Source organism: Pongo pygmaeus, chromosome 13 (assembly GCF_028885625.2).
Source record: "Pongo pygmaeus isolate AG05252 chromosome 13, NHGRI_mPonPyg2-v2.0_pri, whole genome shotgun sequence".
NCBI classification, from domain to species: Eukaryota; Metazoa; Chordata; class Mammalia; order Primates; family Hominidae; genus Pongo; species Pongo pygmaeus.
Genome location: NC_072386.2, coordinates 54,764,449 through 54,791,440, shown reverse-complemented (window position 1 = coordinate 54,791,440; position 26,992 = coordinate 54,764,449). Strand labels below are relative to the sequence as shown.

The window sequence follows — 26,992 nt, the reverse complement described above, 5'->3', positions numbered from 1 at the left end:
CAGTGTTCAAGTGACCACAAAGGGTTTGGAAATGCAACAGTGTATGGTAAAGTTGGGAATGAGTGGGAAAGGAGGTGGCTTAGCAGTGGCCACATCTGGGGGTAACTTTATACCATGCACAATAGTCCTGACTATGTGCATGATCAATGAAGAAAGTTTGAATAGTTAGTTATAAATGTAGGACACATTTAATATAAAATGGCACAGATTATTCTTCTATGCCTAAAATGTTTCTTATCTGAACTTTATACATTCTTCATGCCTTCTCCATCCTGACCATATTTGCCAAGGCTCTTTGTTCTCTCTACATTTGAGCCCTCTGGGTTTCTTTTTATTATTATTATTATTATTATTATTATTATTATTATTATACTTTAGGTTTTATGGTACATGTGCGCAATGTGCAGGTAAGTTACATATGTATACATGTGCCATGTTGGTGCGCTGCACCCACCAACTCGTCATCTAGCATTAGGTATATCTCCCAATGCTATCCCTCCCCCCTCTCCCCACCCCACAACAGTCCCCAGAGTGTGATGTTCCCCTTCCTGTGTCCATGTGTTCTCATTGTTCAATTCCCACCTATGAGTGAGAATATGCGGTGTTTGGTTTTTTGTTCTTGCGATAGTTTACTGAGAATGATGATTTCCAGTTTCATCCATGTCCCTACAAAGGACGTGAACTCATCATTTTTTATGGCTGCATAGTATTCCATGGTGTATATGTGCCACATTTTCTTAATCCAGTCTATCATTGTTGGACATTTGGGTTGGTTAACTTCCACGGCTTCAGGGATCCCCTCCATTGAGCTGATTCTGCAGACACCCGCACACTTTCTGAGTTTTATTCCCACAGTTTTTACTTTCATCTGGGCATTTTAACTTGGTTTTTGGCTCCCTTTGTCCCGACCATTCAGTAGCTCCCCATCGTGACTTCCCTGTATGTATTAATACAATTTAATTCATGATTAGGGCCTCAAACTCACACCTTCCTCTCTTGTTGGGCAAGTGAAAAAGTTATATTTATGTATATTAGAGGAACTTTGCTGGTAGCAATGTAGAAATTATATTTAGGTGGGAACTGGGGTGGGTACTAGAAAGGCCACTGCAGCCTTCCATCTATCTCCCCTCACCCTGACAGAGCTCTTCAAATATTTAAAAAGAACTATACTCTGAGAGAGGACCTTAGGTCCTGAACGCAGGTAAGGCTTCCACATACAGCTGTGTAGGTTTTACTGTACACATAGGGTCCCAGCAAGGGGTTTACCAGGAGCTGAAACCCAAGCCATGCTCTTGTTTATCAAATCTTTTGTATCTGTACGGAGGGAAGTATGTTTTTCTAACTCAATAATAATAGTCCTATATTTAGAAGTCTAACAAAGCAAACAAAGTTTAAGATAACTCTGGAATCACACAACAGAGACGCAGGAGGAAAAACAGGAAACATCACTTCACTCAGACAAGTGAAGTTGCCTGTATCTTTGGCAATTGGAGGAGAAGTCTCAGCTGATTGGCTGCTCCATATCCACATCCAAGTGAAGCTTGACAACCAACACACCCTGCCCTCTTACACAGAGCCTAAAACCAGGCTTATTCTCATTGGAGAGTAAAATGTGTTAGGGAAGCAGATACAAATGCAATGCTAGTGGAAACTCAAGCCAGTTTATAGAATTAATCACCGTACAATTGCATAAGAAACTTCTGCCAACCCTATATGCTAATCAATCTAGTCTTTAAAATAATCTGCTAAGGAAAATTTCTTCAAGGAAAACCAATGACATGAAAGAGAATAACTAAGAGAAATGATCAGACATTGACATCAGAAAAAATAGAAATAATTTACTAAACAAGAAAGATTATTTTAGAAGTTTTGATATCCACAGAGAGATTTAAATGGATATTGCATCAAATGTTAGATCAAATGTTTGAATCTAGTTGGTGGGTATAGGGTTCACTATACCCGCCTTTCAATATTTTTCTGTGTTCAAATGTTTTTTAAAAGTTAGGCATAATGCTACTGTAATCAAAAGAGAGCAGTATTGGCAAAAGAATAGACCAATAGATCAATGGAACAGAATACAGAGCCCAGAAATGCAAAGCTTGGTCAACTAAGCTTTGAAAAGGAGTAAAGTCAATACAGTGGAAAAAAGATACTCTTTTCATAAAGCAGCACTAGAATCACAGGATATTCATATGAAAAAAAGAATCTAGACATAGACCTTACATCCTTTGCAAAAATTAACTCAAAATGAATCACAGATCTATGTCTGAAACTACAACCCCTCAAAGACAACCTAAGAGAAAATTGAGATGATCCTGGGTTGGCTGATAACTTTTTAGATACCATGCCAAAAGCACAACCCATGGAGCAATTCATAAGCTGGACTTCATTAAAATTAAATATTTCTGCTCTTTAAGAGACACTGTTAAGATAATGAAAAAAATAAAACAGACTGAGAGAAAATATTTGCCAAAAAAATCTTGTCTGATAAAGGATTGTTATCCAAAATATACAAAGAACTCTTAAAACTCAACAATAGGAAAATAACCCAATTTAAAAATGACTAAAAGACTTAACAGACACCACACCAAAGTATACAGATAGTAAAAAAGCATATGAAAAGACGTCCAACATCATCTCATTAGAGAAACATGACTGAGAATAACAATGAGATAAACCACTACTAGCCTGCTAGAAAATGGCCAAAATCCAGAACATTGATGACACGAAATGCTGATGAGGATGGGGAGCAACAGGTACTCTCATCCATTGCTGGTGGGAATGCCAACTAGCCCAACCACGTTGGAAAGTGGTCTGGCAGATTTTTATAAAAACCAAACATACTCTCACCATATAATCCAGCAGTCACACTTCTTGGTGTTCACCCGAAGAAGTTGAAAACTTAGGTCCACAAAAAAACATGCATGCACATGTTTACAGCAGCTTTATTCAAAATTATCAAAACATGAAGTAAACCGAAATGTTCTTCAGTAGGTCAACAGATAAAATAGACTCTGGAACATCAGACAATAAAATATTATTCAGCACTAAAAAGAAGCAAGCTGTCAAGTCATGAAATGACATGGAGGGAACTTGAATGCATTATTACTAAGTGAAAAGAAGCTGATCTGAAAAGGCTACATACTGTATGATTTAACTATATAACAATCTAGAAAAGGCAAAACTTTGGAGACAGTAAAAAGATAAGTGGTTGTTAGGTTGTTAGTGACAGTAAAAAAATAAGTGGTTCCCAAAAGGGAAGGGGAAGGATGAATAGGCAGGGCACAGAGGATTTTTAGGACAGTGAAACTACCCTGTATGATGCTATCATATTGGATTCATGTCATCATGAATTTGTCCAAACCCACAGAATGTCCAACACCAAGAGTGAACCCTAACGTAAACTATGGACTTTGGGTGATAGTGACGTGTCAGTGTAAATTCATCAATTGTGACAAATGACCCCCTCTTGTGGGCAATGCTAATAAGGAGGAGAGCTATGCATGTGTAGGGATGGGGATATATGGGAAGTCTCCATATCTTCCACTCAATTTTCCTGCAAACCTAAAACTGATCTAAAAAATAAAGTTTGTTTGTTTGTTTGTTTAAGACGGAGTCTCACTCTGTCGCCCAGGCTGGAGTGCAATAGCATGATCGCAGCTCACTGCAACCTCCGCCTCCCAAGTTTAAGTGATTCTCCTGCCTCAGCCTCCTGAGTAGCTGGGATTACAGGCACCCACCATTATGCCTGGCTAATTTTTTTTTTTTTTTTGTATTTTTAGTAGAGACGGAGTTTTGCCATCTTGGCCAGGCTGGTCTTGAACTCCTGACCTCAAGTGATCCGCTTGCCTCGGCCTCCCAAAGAGTTGGGATTACAGGTGTGAGCCACCACGCCCAGCCAAATAAAGCTTATTTTTAAAAAGTTAACATACAAAAGGATATTACTTCTATAAAAACAAAGACAAGGATAAGCTATTATAACTGAGGATGAAAAACAAACAAATAAAACTGAAATCAAATGGTGTGATTATTACAATGAAAAGGTCTAAAAACCAAATGGGTGAAAGGGCCTGCAAATGCTGGTGAAGATAAAATTTTAAAACAACAATAACAAAAGATTCAGACTCATTATGAGGTTTCAGAATACCAAGTATAGAAACAAAGGAAAACCACTAAAGAGAAAAAAATATTACCTATAAAAATGATATCAAACCAGGGACAAACCTCTCAACACAACACTAAACACTAGGAAACTATGGAGAAACACATTCAAATGTCTGAGGGAAAATCATCTCGAAGTCAGAAGCACAGATAGAAATTAATTTCAGGACAAAATAAAGACAGCATGGATCATGCAAGATTCAAAGAATTTACCTCCTACATACCCAGTACAAGACACAATGACAGTAAGAATGATTTAGAAGTGGAAAGAAGGATCAAAAGAAATTAATGAGAAACAAGGAGCCCTTGACATTGGGACCTTCTCCCTTGATTAGCGAGGGCTTAGAGATGTGAAATTACATCTTTTAAAATTTTTTTTAATTTTTATTTTTATAAATCCTAAGCAGTACTTGGTTCTGTTTTCAGTACAAGTTTAGATCATCATAACACTAAGCTATGTTATTGAACTTAGAGACAAAGCAAAAGATACTAACAGCTATGGAGCAAGGCGTAAATGATCAAAACATCAAAAACATGAACAAAATATGTGCTTAAGAAAATCAATAGATGAAAGAAATAAGGTGAAAGTTAAAATGCTCTCACTTCTCATTCTTCCATAGCTAGAGCCAATACTTTGAACCCAAACTGCATAACAAAGAAAAGTATATCATTTGAAGTTGCAAACTTTTAAAGGTGGCTACACATCAGGCATTGGATTTCGGCAAAGGTGAAAGTGAAGTTTTTAAGATGGTAGAGCCTTACACATAGTTCACTTAAAAAATTCCTATTTAAAATGGACATATTATCTTACATAAGGTGGCAATAAATCTTCCTTTTAAAATATTTTCTCTTTTCATACTTTTTTGTTTTTATCCCAGGAAGCCTCAATACAGTAGCAGGTGTATTTTACATAAATGACCAAAATGTAACAATATAAGTATGCCTCACAACTTGATCTCCATCTGTTTCCTTGTTAGAAAATTAAACAGTCTTAGAGCAGATAATCCTTTCACAAATTATTCTTTCAGATGGCCTCTGTGTGTGGCATATTCATTTGAGCCTTACATCTCTTAAAGTTAGAATGACCTCTTCGGGCTCCGCTCTTGGGACATCACTGTTTTTCCAACACAAACTCTGTCTTTATATTGTGCCAGCTGACTATGAAATTCACTAGACTACAGCGAAATCTGGCCTTCATGAGGAGTTCAGGAGTTAACTGCTACTGAAAAAAAAAAAATCTGTGGGAGGAAAAGTCTGTCATGGTTAATGATATGATTTATTGCAATTACAGAAAACTACCCTGATTGTTCAAATTGCGGTCTGTGGGCCTCAGCCAGATTAAATGCCAGGCTGCGACTAGCACAGGAGAGGTAATCAAATAATTGCCTTTGCTAAATAACACTGTTCTTAATTCACACAGAAAACTTTTAAAAATGTAAATTGATATGACATGACTGACAGAAACAAAACACCAGGATTTTAAAAATTAGATTATGCAACACAAATGCACCTAGTCTTAGCTGACCAAAACTTATTTTTAAGGCAATTTTTCTTCAAAGATATTTGAAGTGTAGTTGTTATATAGAGCCAGTGATGTCACATAACCCGAGATCTAGTTGGTACAAACTCTAACATCTGCCATTCGCAAAGCCAAGGAAAGTTCGTCATTCAAAAAATTTGAGGGAAAGAGAAAAATGGCAAAAGTCAAACTTGGAAAGAAAAAGAGGAAGAAGTAAAATAGAGGTATCATACATGTTCCAATGAGATATTATCCACTCAGAAGATAGTCTGCCTGCACTAAAGGGGATAGGATAGCATATTGGAAAGTCTGTCAACTACCAACAATTTGTTCTAGTCAAAATTAAAAAAAATTCTGGTCACCTGTACTATCAGCGATAGATGTGATGACCCGAGTCCTCAGTGGTTAAACAAGGACATGCTTTTTTAGTCCAAAAGAAAACTGAGCAAAGGATAATAAGGATAAGAATAGTTAATAGAGGTGCTGGGCACAGTGGCTTACCCCTGTAATCCCAGCACTTTGGGAGGCCGAGGCTCACTTGCACTCAGGAGTTCAAGACTACCCTGGGCAAGGGTGTGAAACCCTGTCTCTACTAAAATACAAAAAAAAATAGCCAGGTGTGGTGGCAGGTGCCTGTAGTCCCAGCTACTCAGGAGACTGGGACACAGAGGTTGCAGTGAGCCGATATTACACCATTGCCCTAAACTCTAAGCGACAGAGCAAGACTCTGTCTCAAAACAACAACAATAAAACAAAAACAAAATACAGTATGCTTGCTATGTGTATTATCTTCCAAAACCCATTATCATCCCTGGCACATCCAGATGCAGGCATTTCCAAACAACTACTAAAGGGTATACCTTAATTATAGCTCACAATGAGGTAATCAGAATCATAAGAAGCTTTATTGCATCCTCCCAAGAAGCATGAACTTGAACTTTGTTCCGAAGTTTAGAGATGGGCTAAATTTCAATCTTGCCTATGCTGATTTTAAAATCTCTTGAGGAAAACAGAATGGACAGAGAGAGATACCACAAATAATCCACTAATGAGTCACCACAGACACACACAGATTCTATTAACACAAGGAAAAAATGAAAATATATACACATAATTTAGGCACTTTAACACACAAATCAGTTTGAGGGAACGAGGAAGTATGAGATATAGATTGACCTGGATTAAGGTTAACTAACTCCAAAAACTACGTGATTAGACATTAAAAAAAAAAAAAACTAGAAAGAGATGTGAAATGTCAGAAGAAAGAGTAGACAGGCAGATGTCCTCATCTATTTCAGGATGTTAGCCACGGAGTGGGGCTTGATGGTATCAGAGGTATTTGCCTGAAAATGTTTGTGGCTATCAGATCCACTCTGAGAAGCAAGAACCAAGGCAAGTCATGAAGCTGAGGGCAAATACCAGGTACAAGAACAACGCAGGGACAGGAACCAAAAGGAACCAAAATCGGAATCAAAGCTTTCCAAATATAGGAACATAAATAAAGAAAAAATTAAAAACCAAGAGAAACAAAGTTACAACAGAAGCAAGGGAAGGGGAAGAAAATAACTACTTTCAACACTGGTGCTGGCTGTGAGCAGTTTTAGAGGCCTGGACTTGTCATTCTCACGGCTAGGCATTTCATTTGGCATCTGTTCAGTTTGTTTTTGTGTTCTCCTTTTCCATAAACTCAACATTCAGTAGAGACAAGAACTCTGACAACACAAAAAAAGGCCCAAGTCTTTGGGGTGAAAACCTGAGCTTGGTATCTTTTCTCAGACGTGCATCCTGTTCAGAAAAAGCTTGGTGATTATTTCTTCATCTTTCTGTAATATAGCAATATTTATTTGTCTCTAAAGACATTTGTTTCTGTCCTTCTGTGTACTGGTTTCCGTATCACTGCTATTCTTTCATTCCTGAAATACTGTCAGATAATTTACTAATACTGTTAGTTGTTTTAAAAATGCTACCACTAGGGAGTAACCAAGAGTAAATATTGAGATTCTTTGTAAAAGAAGAAACAAAATAGAAAATCTTCCAATATTAAAGTAATTTAACATGTCTACTTTATGCCAATAATAAGCAGAATATATTATTATGTTAATAAGAGAAATGCATGTGCTTAGCTGTCAGGGTATATTGATGAGTAAGCCACAGTACCCGAGTTTAGAATATGTAAACAGCCACAATAGAACATCACTCTAACCCTAATATGAAATATAGGGTTGAAGAGTTCAGGGTAAAAGACAACCAAATGAAATGAATTCAAAAAGTGACACAGCCCTCTGAGGAGAGGTAAGAGACACAGATTGTTTCACTCTCAGCAGACTATGAAAGAAGGAGGTGACAATCTTAAAAGCAAGAAAAAAAAAATCTGAAAGATAAATGCATTTGTGAAGACTGCGGGTAGACTAGCACAGCAGTTTAGAATCCCAGGCAGCCCAGCACAAGTGGACTCCTCACCCACTCAGCAACTCTTTTCTGTGAGTCTCTGCTGGGTGCTTATGAGAAAGATTGAAGGCAGAGCAGGAAACCCAGGAGTGCCGTCTCACCCCTGATGGTGCAGGGCTCAGAGCCTGATGAGTTATGAGAGGAGCAGGACGACCCCGGGAAGCCCATTTGTGTTTGAGCCCTTGCATGAGTAGAAGTCTGTGATTGATGGCGTCTGGAAGGCAAGCACAACCTTATGTGTACCCCAAATTTTACCCTGATGTAGACGACCAAAAGACATCTGCCCCTGGGGAAGGAGTAAGAATCTCAGAACTTGACCCTTATTTGAATATCTGTCCCAGGAGAGGGATAGAAAACCTGTTCCCACCCTACACTGATATTAGGTAAAACCCATATGTTACTAAAAAAGGATCAGAATGCCTGTTCATACCCAAATCTTGTAATGATATAAAGCAAAATTCTGCCGATCCTGAGGGGGAGCCCACTTACACAGAAGACCACCCACCAATACAGGGCTGAGTTAGGCTGCTATGAAGGTAGAGACAGAGAAATGGCTTCTGACGTAAGCATGGACTCAATAGAAAGGGGAGACTGTCTACCACTGGAGGAAGAGAAGTGATGCTCAGAAAGTCCTGCCACCAAAACTCAGGCCCACAGGGTCTGCCTAAGACTGAGACTGAAGAGGAAGTACTGGGAAATTGTCCCACCTCAGACTATGCTAACAGCACCTCAATGAGTAACAAGCAACAATCATGCAAAGAAACACCATCTGTCACACAGGCATGCAAAGCAAGATGAAAACTGAGGCACAGAAAGACAACAACAAGAAAAAAGACCCATGTCAAGACATTAAAGCATCAGTAAAACCAGGCCCAGAGATGGCCCTGGTATTAGAACTGTCAGCCAAACAATTTCAAATAACTATGTTTAAAACATTAAAACTTCTATTGGGAAGAGTGAATAACATGAAAAAACAGCTGGAAATTTTCAGAAAATAGATGGGAACTGTCAAAAAGACAAATGGAAATGCTAAAAATGAAAAATATGATACCTATGAAGAATAACTTTCAAAGGGTAATAGCCAACCAGACACAGCATAAGAAAGAATCACTAAACGTGAAGATAGATCAATAGAAATTATCCAAATTGAAATACAAAGACTAAAACAAAAGTGGAAGAAATAAAAAGAACAGAACATCCAAGAACAAAGAGATATCAGATGACCTAACAGATACATAATGGAATTCAAAAGAATAAAAGACAAAGAAGAGTCCAGAAGATGTGTTAGAAAAATAATCAAGCTGGGCACAGTGGCTCACGACTGTAATCCCAGCGGTTTGGGAGGCCGAGGCAGGTGGATCACGAGGTAAGGAGTTAGACACCAGCCTGGCCAATATGGTGAAACCCCATCTCTACTAAAAATACAAAAATTAGCTGGGCATGGTGCCCAGCTACTGGGGAGGCTGAGGCAGGAGAATCACTTGAACCTGGGAGGCAGAGGTTGCAGTAAGCCGAGATTGCGCCACTGCACTCCAGCCTGGGCGATGGAGCAAGACTCCATCTCAGAAAAAAAAAAAGAAAAGAAAAAAACAATAGATTCAAGAAGTTCAAAAAATCCAAAGAAGAAAAAATGTAAATAAAAACACACTTCTGGCATTTCATGGTGAAAATGTTAAAAATCAAAGATAAAATTGGGAAAGCAGAGTGAAAAAGACATTTTACATAGAATGAAACAAAGAAAAGAATACAATAGAGATCTCACTGGAAACTATGCAGTCCAGAAGAGAGTGCAGAGACATCCTTAAATAAATGAAATATAATAAAAACTTGCCACTGTATAAATATACAACCAGCAAAAATATCATTAAAAAATAAAAATACACTAAAGCTTTTTCAGACAAAAAAAATGCTGAAATAATTTATTGCCAGCATGCCTGCAATATTAAAGGAAATATTAAAGAAAATTCTTCGAGCAGAAAGAAAATACCAAATGGAAATTTGGATCAACACAAAGAATGAAAAGCACTGAAAACATATATAAAAAGACGAGGGACAAATGTAAAAACATTTTCAATATTTCTTTTCTTTTTTAAAAAAATTATACTTTAACTTCCGGGATACATATGCAGAACGTGCAGGTTTGTTACACAGGTATACACGTACCATGGTGGCTTGCTGCATTCATCAACCCCTCATCTACATTAGGTATTTCTCCTAATGTTATCCCTTCCCTAGCCCCCCCACCCCCTGACAGGCTCTAGTGTGTGATATTCCCCTCCCTGTGTCCATGTGTTCTCATTGTTCAACTCCCACCTATGGGTGAGAACATGCGGTGTTGGGTTTTCTGTTCCTGTGTTAGTTTGCTGAGAATGATGGTTTCCAGCTTTATCCGTCCTTGCAAAGGACATGAACTCATCCTTTTTTATGGATGCATAATATTCCATGGTGTATATATGCCACATTTTCTTTATCCAGTCTATCATTAATGGGCTTTTGGGTTGGTTTCAAGTCTTTGCCATTGTGAACAGTGCCACAATAAACATACGTGTGCATGTGTCTTTACAGTAGAATGATTTATAGTCTTTTGGGTATATACCCAGTAATGGGATTGCTGGGTCAAATGGTATTTCTAGTTCTAGGTCCTTGAGGAATCGCCACACTGTCTTCCACAATGGTTGAACTAATTTAGACTCCCACCAACAGTGTAAAAACGTTCCTATTTCTCCACATCCTCTCCAGCATCTGTTGTTTCCTTACTTTTTAATGATCACCATTTACTGGCATGAGATGGTATCTCATTGCAGTGTTGACTTGCATTTCTCTAATGACCAGTGAGGATGAGCTTTTTTTCATATGTTTATTGGCTGCATAAATGTCTTCTTTTGAGAAGTGTCTGTTCATATCCTTTGCCCACTTTTTGACAGGTTTCTTTTTTCCTTGTAAATTTGTTTAAGTTCCTTGTAGATTCTGGATATTAGCCCTTTGTCAGATGGATAGATTACAAAAATTTTCTCCCATTCTGTAAGTTGCCTGTTCACTCTGATGATAGGTTCTTTTGCTGTGCAGAAGCTCTTTAGTTTAATTAGATCCCATTTGTCAATTTTGGCTTTTGTTGCCATTGCTTTTGGTGTTTCAGTCATGAAACCTTTGCCCATGCCTATGTCCTGAATGGTATTGCCTAGGTTTTCTTCTGGGGTTTTTATGGTTTTAGGTCTTACATTTAAGTCTTTAATCCATCTTGAGTTAATTTTTGTATAAGGTGTGAGGAAGGGGTCCAGTTTCAGTTTTCTGCATATGGCTAGCCAGTTTTCCCAACAACATTTAATAAATAGGGAATCCATTCCCCATTGCTTGCTTTTGTCAGGCTTGTCAAAGATCAGGTGGTTGTAGATTGTAGATGTGTGGCATTATTTCTTAGGTCTCTGTTCTGTTCCATTGGTCTATATATCTGTTTTGGTACCAGTACCATGCTGTTTTGTTTACTGTAGCCTTGTAGTATAGTTTGAAGTCAAGTAGCATGATGCCTCCAGCTTTGTTCCTTTTTCTTAGTATTGTCTTGGCTATATGGGCTCTTTTGTGGTTCCATTTAAAATTTAAAGTAGTTTTTTCTAATTCTGTGAAGAAAGTCAGTGGTAGCTTGATGGGGATGCCATTGAATCTATAAATTGCTTTGGGCACTATGGCCATTTTCACGATATTGATTCTTCCTATCCATGAGCATGGATTTTTTTTTTTCCATTTGTGTCTTCTCTTATTTCCTTGAGCAGAGGTTTGTTGTCCTCCTTGAAAAGGTCCTTCACATCCCTTGTAAGTTGTCTTCCTAGGTATTTTATTCTCTTTGAAGCAATTGTGAATGGGAGTTCACTCATGATTTGGCTCTCTGTTTGTCTATTATTTGTGTATAGGAGTGCTTGTGATTTTTGCACATTGATTTTGTGTCCTGAGACTTTGCTGAAGTTCCTTATCAGCTTAAGGAGATTATGGGCTAAGATTATGGGGTTTTCTAAATATACAATCATGTCATCTGCAAACAGAGACAATTTGACTTCCTCTCATCCTATTTGAATACTCTTCATTTCTTTTTCTTGCCTGATTGCCCTGGCTGGAACTTCCAATACTATGTTGAATAGGAGTGGTGAGAGAGGGCATCCTTGTCTTGTGCCAATTTTCAAAGGGAATGCTTCCAACTTTCCCCCATTCAGTATGATATTAGCTGTGGGTTTGTCATAAATAGCTCTTATTATTTTGAGATATATTACATCAATACTGAGTTTTTTTTAGAGTTTTTAGCATGAAGGGGTATTGAATTTTATCGAAGGCCTTTTCTGCATCTATTGAGATAATCATGTGGTTTTTGTCATTGGTTCTGTTTATGTGATGGATTACATTTATTGATTTGCTTATGTTGAACCAGCCTTGCATCCCAGGGATGAGGCCGACTTGATCGTGGTGGATAAGCTTTTTGATGTGCTGCTGGATTCAGTTTGCCAGTATTTTATTGAGGATTTTTGCATCGATGTTCATCAGCCTGAAATTTTCTTTTTTGTTCGTCTCTGCCAGGTTTTGGTATCAGGATGATGCTGGCCTCATAAAATGAGTTCGGGAGGAGTCCCTCTTTCTCTATTTTTGGAATAGTTTCAGAAGGAATGGTACTAGCTCCTCTTTGTACCTCTGGTAGAATTCGGCTGTGAAACCATCTGGTCCTGGGCTTCTTTTTGTTGGTAGGCTATTAATTACTGCCTCAATTTCAGAACTTGTTATTGGTCTATTACAGGATTTGACTTCTTCTGGTTTGGTCTTGGGAGGGTGTATTTGTCTAGGAATTTATCCATTTCTTCTAGATTTTCTAGTTTATTTGCATAGAGATGTTTACAGCATTCTCTGATGGTAGTTTCTGTTTCTGTGGGATCAGTGGTGATATCCCATTTGTCATTTTTTATTGTGTCTATTTGATTTTTCTCTCTTTTCTTCTTTATTAGTCTGGCTAGTGATCTATCTATTTTGTTAATCTTTTAAAAAAGCCAGCTCCTGGATTCATTGATTTTTTGAAGGGTTTTTCGTGTCTCTCTCTCCTTCAGTTCTGCTCTGATCTTAGTCATTTCTTGTCTTCTGCTAGCTTTTGAATTTGTTTGCTCTTGCTTCTCTAGTTCTTTTAATTGTGATGTTAGAATGTCGATATTAGATCTTTCCTGCTTTCTCCTATGGGCTTTTAGTGCTATAAATATCCCTCTAAACATTGCTTTTGCTGTGTCCCAGAGATTCTGGTACTTTGTTCTCATCCCAAAGAACTTATTTATTTCTGCCTTAATTTCGTTATTTACCCAGTAGTCATTCACGAGCAGGTTGTTCAGTTTCCATGTAGTTGTGTGGTTTTGAGTGAGTTTCTTAATCCTGAGTTCCAATTTAATTGCACTGTGGTCTAAGAAACTGTTTGTTATCATTTCCCTTCTTCTGCATTTGCTGAGGAGTGTTTTGCTTCCAATTATGTGATCAATTTTAGAATAAGTGCGCTGTGGTGCTGAGAAGATTGTATATTCTGTTGATTTAGGGTGGAGAGTTCTGTAGATGTCTATTAGGTCTGCTTGGTCTAAAGCTGAGTCCAACTCCTGAATATCCTTGTTAATTTTCTGTCTTCTTGATCTGTCTAATATTGACAGTGTGGTGTTAAAGTTGCCCACTGCTACTGTGTGGGAGTCTAAGTCTCTTTGTAGCTCTCTAAAAACTTTCTTTATGATTCTGGGTGCTCCTATATTGGGTGCATATATATTTAGGACAGTTACCTCTTCTTGTTGAATTGATCCCTTTACCATTATGTAATGCCCTTCTTTGTCTATTTTCATCTTTGTTGGTTTAAAGTCTGTTTCATCAGGGACTAAGATTGCAACTCCTGCTTTTTACTGCTTTCCATTTGCTTGGTAAATATTCCTCTATCTCTTTATTTTGAACCTATGTGTGTCTTTGCACGTGAGATGGGTCTCCTGAACATAGAACACTGATGGGTCTTGACTTTATTCAATTTACCGATCTGTTTCTTTGAATTGGGGCATTTAGCCTGTTTATATTAAAGTTTAATATTGTTATGTGTGAATTTGATCCTGTCATTATGATGCTAGCTAGTTATTTTGCCCATTCATTAATGCAGTTTCTTCATAATGTTGATGGACTTTACAATTTGGTATGTTTTTGCAGTGGCTGGTACCAGTTTTTCCTTTCCATATTTAGTGCTTCCCTCAGGAGCTCTTGTAAGGCAGGCCTGGTGGTGACAAAATCTCTTAGCATTTGCTTTTCTGTAAAGGATTTTATTTCTCCTTCACTTAGTTTGGCTGGATATGAAATTCTGGACTGAAAATTATTTTCTTTAAGAATGTTAAATATTGGCCCCCACTCTCTTCTAGCTTGTAGGGTTTCTGCGGAGAGATCTGCTGTTAGTCTGATGGGCTTCCCTTTGTGGGTAACCTGACCTTTCTCTCTGGCTGCCCTTAACATTTTTTCCTTCATTTCAACCTTAGTGAATCTGACGATTAGTGAATCTGGGTTGCTCTTCTCGAGGAGTACCTTCGTGGTGTTCTCTGTATTTCCTGAATTTGAATGTTGGCCTGTCTTGCTAGGTTGGGGAAGTTCTCCTGGATAATATCCTAAAGAGTGTTTTCCAACTTGGTTGCATTCTCCCCCTCACTTTCAGGTACACCAATCAAATGTAGGTTTGGTCTTTTCACATAGTCCCATTTTTCTTGGGGCTTTGTTCATTCCTTTTCATTCTTTTTTCTCAAATCTTGTCTTCACGGTTTATTTCATTAAGTTGATCTTCAATCTCTGATATCCTTTCTTCCACTTGATTGATTCGGCTATTGGGACTTGTGTATACTTCACGAAGTTCTCGTGCTGTGTTTTTCAGCTCCATCATCAGGTCATTTATGTTCTTCTCTAAACTGGTTGTTCTAGTTATCAATTCCTCTAGCCTTTTTTCAAGGTTCTTAGCTCCCTTGCATTGGGTTAGAACGTGCTCCTTTAGCTCAGAGGAGTTTGTTATTACCCGCCTTCTGAAGCCTACTTCTGTCAATTCATAAAACTCGTTCTCCATCCAGTTTTGTTCCCTTGCTGGCGAGAAGTTGTGATCCTTTGGAAGAGAATAGGCATTTTGGTTTTGGAATTTTCAGCCTTTTTGTGCTGGTTTTTCCTCATCTTTGTGGATTTATCTAACTTGGGTGTTTGCTGTTGGTGACCTTCAGATGGGGTTTTTGTGTGGACATCCTTTTTGTTGATGTTGATGCTATTCCTGTTTGTTAGTTTTCCTTCTAACAGTCAGGCTCCTCTGGTGCAGGTCTGCTTGAGTTTGCTGGAGGTCCACTCCAGACCCTGTTTGCCTAGGTATCACCAGCGGAGGCTGCAGAACAGCAAAGATTGCTGCCTGTTATTTCCTCTGGAAGCTTCATCCGAGAGGGGCACCCGCCAGATGCCAGCTGGAGTTCACCTGTATGAGACCCTTGCTCTGTTGTCCCCTGCTGGGAGGTGTCTCCCAGTCAGGAGGCATGGGGGTCAGGGACCCACCTGAGGAGGCAGTCTGTCCCTTAGCAGAATTTGAGTGCTGTGCTGGGAGATTTGCTGCTCTCTTCAGAGTCAGCAGGCAGGAATGTTTAAGTCTGCTGAAGCTGTGCCTGTGGTGCCCCTTCCCCCAGGTGCTCTGTCCCAGGGAGTTTTATCTATAAGCCCCTGATTAGGGTTGCTCCCTTTCTTTCAGAGATGCCCTGCCCAGAGAGGAGGAATCTAGAGAGGCAGTCTGGCTACAGCAGCTTTACCGAGCTGTGGCAGGCTCTGCCCAGTTCGAACTTCCTAGCGGCTTTGTTTAGACCGTGAGGGGAAAACTGCCTACTCAAGCCTCAGTAATGCCAGACATCCCTCCCCCCACCAAGCTTGAGCACCCCAAGTCTACTTCAGACTGCTGTGCTGCCAGCGAGAATTTCAAGCCAGTGGATCTTAGCTTGCTGGGCTCTGTCAGGGTGGGATCTGCTGAGCTAGACCACTTAGCTCCCTGGCTTCAGCCCCCTTTCCAGGAAAGTGAACAGTTCTGTCTTGTTGGTATTCCAGGTGCCACTGGGGTATGAAAAAAAACTGCAGCTAGCTCAGTGTCTGCCCAAAGGGCAGCCCAGTTTTGTGCTTGAAACCCAGGGCCCTGGTGGCATAGGCACGTGAGGGAATCTCCCGGTCTGCGGATTGCGAAGACCATGGGAAAAGCATAGTATCTGGGCCAGAATGCACTGTCCCTCACTGCAGGGTCCCTCACACTTGTCTTGGCTAGAAGAGGGAGTTCCCCAGCCCTTTGAGCTTCCTGAGTGAGTTGATGCCCCACCCTGCTTTGGCTCACCCTCTGTAGGCTGCAGTCACTGTCTAACCAGTCCCAATGAGATGAGCCAGGTACCTCAGTTGGAAATGCCGAAATCATCTGCCTTCTGTGTTGATCTCACTGGGAGTGGCAGACCAGAGCTGTTCCTATTCAGCCATCTTGCCAGCCACTTCGCTATTTCTTTAAATGATAATTAACTCTCTCCCTGGCTAGAAAGAGCAACACCAGCCTAGTCATTGGAAAAAGCCAGACGAAGACAAACCAGACAAAAAGGGGGACTCTGTTACCTACTGTCAGTTGCCAATTAAGGGTAGCTCAACCATAAACCCATTTGTTCCCGTTAATATCATAATTTATTTTTATTTTCTTTTTGAGACCAGGTCTTGCTCTGTCACCCAGGTTGGAGTACAGTGGCACCATTGAGGCTCACTCAGGCCTTGACCTCCTGGGCTCCAGTGGTCCTCCCACCTCAGCCTCCCAAGTAGCTGGAATTATAGGCACAGGCCACCACACCCAGCTATTTTTTAGATTTTTTTGTAGAGACTGAATCTTGCTATGTTGCCTAGGCTGGTCTTGAACTTCTGGGCTCAAGCGATCCTCCCACCTCTGCCTCCACCTCCAAAAGTGCTGGGATTACAGGCATAAGCCACCATGCCCAACCTCATGATTTATCTTTTTTATGAAAAGGGTAACTAACTGTTCATCTCTGCTTCCAGCCCAGAAGAATTTACAGAGACTGAATTATGCTCCCACTTAAAACAACTGAAAAAAATAATCTTAAGAAATTTGACATCAGTCATCAAAGAACAGTAATGTCCGAGACATGGAAACAAGTGAGGTGATTTCCCCAGCTTACTACCTTAAAAATTTCCAGGCTGCAGCTCAGGGTAAAGGGATGCAGTCAGAGCTATGCAAACTCCCAAATTAAAGAGGTGGAGTGCAGAGTCCAGAGAGACCAAGGCAGCTAAAGTTCATAGAACAGATTAACAGAAAGTAGAGAGCTACAGAGAGGGAGATCTACAGACATCTGCAGAGGGTCCCCCTTGAGTATTTGCAGAGTAGTGATTCATGAATGCATTTGAGAAAACTGCTTTTAGGCCAGGAAGGAACCCCCAAAAGGGTTAGAGGAAACAGTGATCAGAGATCACACATGGCCGGGAATAATGCCTGATCTCACTGGCCAGCTGGGAAAACCCCACAACTCCTGGGACATTGAGTCCAGTACTTCAGAAAAGTCCTGCCTCAATATAGGGTATAATTTGCCCTACACTAAACCCTGCTCTGTTTGTACCTAACAAATCTTAAAAGCAAGATCTATAAAGATGAAAATTTCCAAATAACTGCTTCCCAGAACAAACTCAAGAATATTTATAGGAAAACAAAGATATTCAGTATCCACAAAGGTAAAATTCACAGCCAATGGAATGTGCAATCTGAATTCAATTTAAAAAATACCAGGCATGAAAGGAAATAGGAAAATGACCTACATTGAAGATAAAAATCAATCAACACCAACTCAGAATTGATGCAAATGTTAGAATGATCAGATAAGGACATTAAAACAGCTATTATATTAATAACTGCATTCCGTATGTTCAAAAGCCCCAGGGTTCATTCAGCAGTTCATGGCTGTCATCAAGAGTTGAGGCTCTTTTCATCCTTCTGGTCTGCCATACTTATATATTGATTATCACCTTCAGGCTATTTTTTATGATGCTAAATTGACTGCTGCAGTTTTAATCCCAGTGAATTACACAAATAACATCCACAACAATAAGAAAGGCAGAAAAAAGCTTCTTCTAATGCGCCTTCCAGCTTTGCCAGAAAGTAAATTCTTTTCCCAAATCCCTAAGTAAATCTCCTCTTACATATCATTGACCCAAACCGGGTCAGAAGCCTAAACCTGAGTCGGTCACTGGAAAGGAGAGTGGGTTGGTGGGATGGCTGTGAATGACTTACATCAATCACCTTTCATCTCTTGAGGCTTTATTCTGGTGGCATGATCAAGTTGGGATTATATCAACAAGAAAAAAGAAAACCTTGTTCTCCAACAAGGGTAACTGTTGGAGAATTGTAGAGAGCAGCCAGTTTCTCCACGACACCCCATCAATCGTGGGTGTACCCACAGAGGTCATGCAAGCAAAGGCTTGTACTGTAACTAATCTCAATATTGGAAGAATGCCCTGTGTTCATTCCAAAACACAAGAAGATAGGAGGCTCCTGAGGAACCATCTTGAAGCCATCTCCCATTCATCTCCCTATTTTTCTTGGGAGGCTGTCAGTTTCCTACTGCCTCCAGGTTCTGGTGAGGTATGGGGCTTTATGTCCCACTGCTCTTAGGATATATTAATAGCTCCACACTATAAAATTGCTTAGCTGTCATCACGAATTGGCTCCTCTGCAAGAGCGCATCCCACAACTCACACTGTACTCATCTGGCCTTTTTTGTTTTGGTGTCATCATTTTTGCTGTGTGGAATGAAGACCCAGAGAGCTGGCATCTTTGGGTACTCTTTCTTTAGCTATCTATGAAACTGATAAATGGTCTGAAAGTAGAAGGGCCTTATTGTATCTTACCAGCCATATCAGTCAGACTTTGGCCTCCGCCTTGCGTGCTGGGTGCCTGACAGGAAATACCAATAGTATCTGCCATACCCAATAGACATCCAGTATAATTTGAGGGCATATACACAGAAAATTAGCAAGCAGGATCCAAATTTCAGAGCCCCCATGGAAAACACTTATGGGGTATAAACCAGGAGTTGTCAAACTACAGCTCATGGAACAAATCCTCAGTCTGATTTTGTATGATCTATGAGATAAAATGGCCTTTATGTTTATAAAGAGCTATAAAACACACACGGGGTCAGGGGTAGGTGGAAGAGACTGAATGTGGCCCGCAAAGCCTCACATATTTATTATCTGACACTTTATATAAAATGTTTGCTGAACCCTGGTCTAAGCCGTCAGTCTCGGGACTTTAACTAGGTACTTCCTCCCTTTATAACTTAAAGCTTTTAGCCTAAATTATCCCAGATTTATGAGTGAAAGAGCTTACATGGTATGCCCAGTTAGTGAGTAGCAGAGCAGATTCAAATTTCTGAACTGCTCCAAAGTCCAACCCTCCTTTAAATCTTCTACAACCAGTCAATATTTGTTCCATAGCTAGCTTAAATCATTTTCCACAAAATAATTATTTGGGCATTCATAAATCTTCCAGTAGAGAAAAATTCTGCAAATTTAGAATTTAGCCACTTAGTGATTCTACTAAGGGAAGCATTTGAATCTTTAAAAAGAAAAGAGAAGAAAAAAAAAAGAGAAAAGAAAGCTACAAAATCAGCCAAATCAAAGTTTAGATATTAGGTGTTTGTATCTTACATGCTCTTGTCTCCCTATTTTTGGCCAGTTCTAACTATTTCTTTCTTTCAGAGAAAGTGGTTACAAAATGAAGATAAAATTCACTTAATCTTGCTAGCTATGAGGAGTTTTGAAAAATAGTAAAAAAAAAAAAAAAAAAATGGACAGAGGAGAAAGTGTAACTGCCAGCTTAAATATATGTAATTCACTCATCAAACAATATTAAACACTTATGTGCCAAGCCTTGTGATAGGTGAACATTTTAGATAATATCAGAATTCCGTGTCCATTTTTGCCTAGTCTACTTCTGTCATAAATGAGATTCTGTTCTATTTAGTTTGGAGTATTTTGCTTCAAATCCAACCTCGTACATTTCTATGAGATGCCTACAACAGTGGTCACAAAGTGAAATGCCTTCAGGGACCACGCAGGGAACTTAAGAACTAGAGCTGATATCCAGGGGACGGAAACAAGGAGGAATGTAGGTCATGGTGCAATGGAGAGAGTATTTCCTTAGCATGAGATGAGGCAAGCCTGTGTGGCAAGAGTTACAGATTTTTTAGAGGAAGCAGAAATCTGGATTTTCATGTAAAATATCTCCGTTTACTGTGAGCTCAACTTTAAAAATATTCTGTTGGTCAAACAAAACCCATCCCCTGAGGTGCAGCTTCAAAGATGGGTTTTGTTTGATCCACAGCATCATGTAACTTCTGCATGATAGGTAAACTAGTTTTACAAGACCAGTCTCAAAAGAAATGTGCTTTATGCAAAATCCTTTCTTTTTTATATATATTTTTTTGCTTTGAGATAATTGTGGCAAAGGAAAGGGTTCACATACAGTTGTAAGAAATAATACAGAGAGAACCCATATATCCTTTACCTTGTTTCTCCCAATGATAATATCTGGAAAAAACTGTAGTACAATATCACAATCAAGATTTTTTTCTTTTAGGGTTTATTATTCCACTACTTTTTAAATAGAGGAAAAAACTAACAGATAAGTAGATAGGCAGTTCTCCTGATATTCCTAGATGAATGGCAGCATACTATATGTACATTTGCTATCACCCCTTAGAAGTGTGTGTCTATGTGTGTGTATATGTATGTGTATATATCTATATTCTTCATATTTTCATGCCTACTTATAGCTGCAAAGTATTTCTCTTTATCAATTCTCTAGTTTATTCAACTACTCTTTTATTGATGACATTGTGTGTTTCCAGTCTTTTGTAATTACTAATATTGCTGCAAATAACTGTTTTGACATTTGACTTTTAAAATTTTTGCCACTGTACCTTCAGGACAAATTCCTAGAAGTAGGTAAATGCCTATATAATACTATTTTACACCCTCTCAGCAATGTGTAGGAGGGCTGTTTCCCCACAGCCTTGCCAACAAAGTACACTGTTAAATTCTGATTTTTTTCCAAATGTAAATGGTGAGAAACGATATCTCAGTTTAGTTTTAATTTGCATCTCTTATTTTGATCAAAATTGAGCCTCTTTTTCACATGGATAGAAGCCATTTGCTTGTGTTTCTCTGTGAATGCTGTGCTCACATCTCTAGTCCATTTCTCCTGAATTGTTGGCCTATTTCTTCCCTACTTAAGCACCCCTTTATATGCTAGAAAAATCAACTCTATCTGTATTTTAAGGTGCAAGAATTTTGCCCTCAGCTTGTTACCCGTATTTATCTACTTTATGGTGTTTGTTTGGCCATGCAACATTTTTAACATAATCAAACGTATTGATCTTATTCCTTATTGCCTCTAAATTTTGAGTGTTTTAGAAAGTTTCCTCTATTCCCATGGTACAGAACTATTAGCCCATTTTTTCTTCTAGTATATGTAGAGTTTTCATTTTTTACAAATAATCTCTGAATTGAACCTGGTATATGAGAAAGGAATGGATCCCATTTTTATTGTTTTCCAAATGTCTATCCAAGTATTCCAACACCAGTTATCTGTTCTCAATTATTTGAGTTGCCATATTTACTGTTACTAAATTTATGTATGAATTGGACCTATCATGTCAAATTTCTATTCTTTTCCACTGGCCTGTTTGCTAATACAATCCTTCATTGAATATTAAAGCTTTGTAACATGCAGGACTGATCTGGTAGAGCTGCCCACCCCCACCCCCATCCCTACCCATTTCTCTTCTTTTTAAAGATTTTCCTGGCTACTCTTGATTAGTCATACTGTCAAGTGATTCTTATAAACAATTTGTCTATTTCCAGAGAAGAACCCACAAAAACATAATTGTATATTTGGGGATTTGTGTGAAATCTATACATTAAATTAGGGAGACCTGACAGCTTTATGAAGTTGAGTCTTCCAAACAAGAACAAGTGCCTCCTTTCTTTTGTTCAAGGCTATTTATATCATCTTCCATGAAAGTATTTTAGCATTCCACATATAGGTTTTGGACATTGTTCATTAAGTTTATACATAGATATTTTCTTTTTACTATCATAAATGGAGTCTTCCTTTCCATTTATCTTCTAACTTTTGTTTGCCTATATATTGGCTATTGATTTTTTTAGGGTTTTTAAAATTTTTGTAATTGATGAATAATAATTGTACATATTAATGGGGTACACAGTGATGTTTCTATACATATAAGGTACAGTGATCAGATCAATTAGCGTACCCATCATCTCAAACATTTATGATTTCTCTGGGTTGGGAACATTCAGTATCCTCCTTCTAGCTATTTGAAACTATATAACATTATCGTTAACTATTGTCATCCTATGGTAGAACACTAGAACTTATTCCTCCTATCTAGCTGAAATTTTGTTTCCTTTAACAAATCTCTTTCTGTCCTTCCTTTTCTCTTACACTCCACAGCCTCTAGTATCTTCTGTTCTACTTTTTATTTCTGTGAGATCAACTCTTTTTAGCCTCCACATGAGTGAGAACATTCAGTGTCTAACTTTCTGCTCCTGGCTTATTTCACTTAACATAACGTCTTCCCATTTCATCCATGTTGCTGCAAATGACAGGATTTCATTTTTTCTTGTGGCTGGATAATATTCCATTTTGTATATATACCATGTTGTCTTCATCCATTCATCTGTTGTTGGACATCTAGTTTGATTCCAGATCTTGGTTATTGTGAATAGCATTGCACAATGTGGTTGGAACTGTAGGCCCTTTTCCTAAGTGAAACGACTCAGAAACAGAAAGTTAATAACCACATGTTCTCACTTGTAATTGGGAACCAAGTAACAGGTGCACATGAACATACAGCATGGAATAATAGAACTGGAGACTCCAAAAGTTGGGAGGTTGGTGAAGGATGAAATGCTACCCACTGGGTACAATGTACACTACTCAGGTGATGGGTGCACTAAACTCCCAGACCTTACTACTGTGCAATGTATTCATTTAAGATGACTGCACTTATACCCCTAAATCTATTTTAAAATTTTTTTACGTACTGCAATAAACATGGAGGGGCAGATGTCTCTGCAATATACTGATTTTCTTTCCTATGGATAAATGCCCAGTAGTGAGATTGCTGGATTACATGGTAGTGCTATTTGTAGTTTTCTGAGGAAACTCCATACTCTTCTCCATAGTGGGTGTACTGGTTTACATTCCCACAAACAGTATATAACAGTTCTCTATTTGCTACATTCTCACCAGCATTTTTTATTTTGTCTTTTTAATAATAGCCATCCTAACTGGCATAAGGTGATACCTCATTGTGGTTTTGATTTGCATTTCCCTGATGCTAAGTGATGCTAACCATTTGTTTATGTATTTGCTGGCCATTTGTATGTCCTCTTGTGAGAAATGTCTGTTCATATATTTGTCCATTTTTTAATTGTCTGTTTTTTTGTCCATTGACATGTTTGACTTCTTTGTACATTCTGGATGTTAATCCCCAGTCAAATGAATAGTTTGCAAATATTTTCTCCATTCTATAAATTGTCTTTTCACTCTGTTGATTGTTTCCTTTGATATGCAGATTTTTTAGTTGGATATTGAAACAGGAAAGGTTCCCTTGTCCCCCTTGCAAGGCCTGCGACACGGGGAGTAGCTTGCTTCTTCAGGGCTCTGCTGCTCAAACCTCTAGGGCAGCATACAGATGGGGAGGTGTGGGGCTCCAACCCCACAGCAGCATGTAGGGATGGATATTTACAGCTCCTGAAGCCCCAGTGGGCCTGTGCTACCGTGTGCTCTTTTGATTTTGCCGTCTATAGGTGGCTTATGTTAACCAGCTCAATTAGACCCTCTACCTTGTCATAAGGACAGAGGGCTTTCTGTATCCCAGGCTCTTGCCTTGATGTACCAGAAGAATCAGATCACACCTTGGCCTGGAGAATGAGTGCAAGATTTTATTGAGTGGAGGTAGCTCTCAGTAGATGGGGGAAGCCAGAAGGGGATGGAGTGGGAAGGTTTTTCCCTGGAGTTAGGCCGCTCAGCAGCCGGGGCTCTCTTTGGATTGCCCTGGCCAAACTCCACGTGGTTCTCTGCTCCTTGATGGCCTGCCAGCATGCCGGTGTGTGTCTTGTGCTCTTCCACCAGCATGTTCCCCTCGACATCTTCTTAACGTCCAACCACTTGTGTCTTCTTCTGCCAATGACGTCCAACTGCTTGTGTGTCTGCCTGCTAGGGTCTCGGGGATTTTATAGGCTCGGGATGGGGGCGTGGCAGGCCAGGGTGGTCTTGGGAAATGCAACATTTGGGCAGGAAAACAAAAATGCCTGTCCTCTCGTAAGTCCATGGGCACAGTCCCAGTGGTGGAGCCCTAGCCAGGGGCCACACACTCCTTTACCCAGCACTTTCCTTCCCCCTTCTGTATCAATATCATCTCATTTGTTTATTTTGCATTTGTTGCCTGTGGTTTTGATGTCTTACTCATAAAGTATTTTCCCAGACCAATGTCTTGAAGCGTTTCCCCTATGTTTTCTTCTAGTAGTTTTATTGTCTTTGGGTCTTACATGTAGGTGTTTGATCCGTTTGGAGTTGATTTTTATATAGGGTGAGAGGTAGAGGTCTAGTTTCATTCTTGTGCATATGGACATACAGTTTTCCCAGCACCATTTATTGAAGAGACTGTCCTTTCTGCAGTGAGTGTTCTTGGCACCTTTGTCAAAAATCAGTTGGCTGTAGATAAGTGGACTAATTTCTGGGTTCTCTATTCTGTTTTATTGGTCTATGTGTCTGTTTTATGCCAGTAGCTATTGACTGTTGAATGTTAATTTTGTAACCTCCTCCCTAATGAAATTCTGCTATTGTTTGTAATTGTTCTTCCATTGGTTATGTTATGTGTTTCATATATGAGACAGAAAAGATTTAAACTCTTCATTTTTAATCATTGTTTTTCTAGCAGCTTTCTCTATTAATTTCATTGGGAAATACTTTCAATACAATGCTACAGAGTAGTGGAAATATGGGCATCCTTGTGTTGTTCCCAATTTTAACAGATAAGCTTCTCATTTGTCCCCATTTGCTGCCTTTGGAGTTGAAGCTCATTTTAAAAAACACAAAGCAATTTCTATTTGATTACTTTTAAGATATGTGGTATACTGCCTGTATGGCGATCATACAACTTTTCCTCCTTAATTCATTCAAAATAGTAAATTAAGTTACTAGATCACAGAAGTACTATGTACAGAGAGCCCTATGAGAACCACCACTCCAAGCCTTCCCAATCTTTTTAATTGCCTAATATGAGTCTGATATTAGTAAATATTAAGACCAATTTGACTGATTTAGAATAAATTAGAACATTTAATTATTTCTAATCATTAAGTACCTCTGTGACTCCCCACTTCTCCTCAAGATAACCAAGTTCAGTTCAGAATTCTTTCCATTCTCCAAGCATCTGGAATATCCAAGCCAGGAGACAAACTCATTTAAAGGAGCTAAATGAGGAGTTCTTAAATGCTTTCATATTGTAGGCCTCTTCAGCAGTCTGATGAAGCCTAATGGGAACCTTCTCAGAATAATACTTTTAAATGTATAAAAAAACATAAGATTATTAAGAAAACTAATATTGAAATACAGTTTTCAGAATATAATAATATATGTGCTTTCTTTATTAAGAAATCAAATAACAAGATCTAGCTGCAGTTCTAATAACTACCATAATTTTGAAGCAGTGATGTGCATAAATATTTTGAGGCTACTGCAATTATTGTGATATGGTATGAAAATGTCTGTGATTTTATTTATGATAAAGTTCAATGATGATACTACTGTGGTTTGTTATCTACATTTAAAATGGAAGGAAACATCACGTTTCAGCTAGAAGTCAGTGAAAATAAAGGTGTAATTTTTCTTCATTCAAGTTTATGTACTTGCGGAGTTTATCCATGGTTTGCTTGGGATCCTATAGATCCCAACTGAAGAACCTCTAGAGTTGAACTTTTTCCATCCTTCCACCTACATTGGAATTCTGATCTCCCTTATTGGAGAATAGACAAGCAAAATAAAGTCTGATTTTTCTGTTTCCAATTAGCATTCATCATTCACTCCAGGATGGTGGTCCATATAAGCAAAGCACTTAATTTTTTTAGTTTTACTTTTGTTTCCTCAGTCTCAAACCATGCTAGACAGTGTTTTTCTGATACATGTTTATCGTTCTGTATCATGCAATTATTTATCCCTGGTTATACCTTTCCTTTATACTTTTTATTCATGGTCAATTACAATCTGTGCTAGAGTTCCTCAGGCAGTCATACAGTTCTTTTTACAATATCATCCATTTGTTCTTCATTGGAATTATACACAAGTTATTCTATCAGAATTTCATTTTGTATAAAATATCAATAATAATGGAAGAGCTTCCCAATCTGAATCTTGGGAAATAGTTATATACCCTTCCTAAAATCTAGAATATATATCTCCCAATGCCAAGGGTTCTCCCCGACTATAAGAGGGCCACTTTTATTCAAGTGGCCCTCTTATATCCCTTTCACATTTCTAAATAATTATTCTCTAATGTGTTGAATTGGGTCAATTATTTTGCTTTCTATCAGAAATTATCAACCAAATAAATCCAACATTTATTCAGTACAATATTTGGAGTACACACCAGGTAATTCAAGTTCCTCCCTAGTGGATATACAGATAACCAAATCCTCTTATCACTCCTATATCTCACGAAGGGCTAATTGGTGATTGCTGCCAGGCATGCAGCATATGCCCAT

At 38.7% G+C, this 26,992-nt stretch overlaps 1 protein-coding gene across 1 annotated transcript in view; it reads right to left on the bottom strand.

The window, feature by feature from the left end:
• LOC129043472 (histone-arginine methyltransferase CARM1-like) overlaps positions 1-24,365 on the bottom strand; it is a 322,921-nt gene extending 298,556 nt beyond the window's left edge. The window contains 1 exon segment of the mRNA XM_063650130.1: positions 24,146-24,365. Coding sequence (XP_063506200.1) covers positions 24,146-24,365 — 220 coding nt within the window.
• Between the last annotated feature and the right edge of the window lie 2,627 nt (positions 24,366-26,992).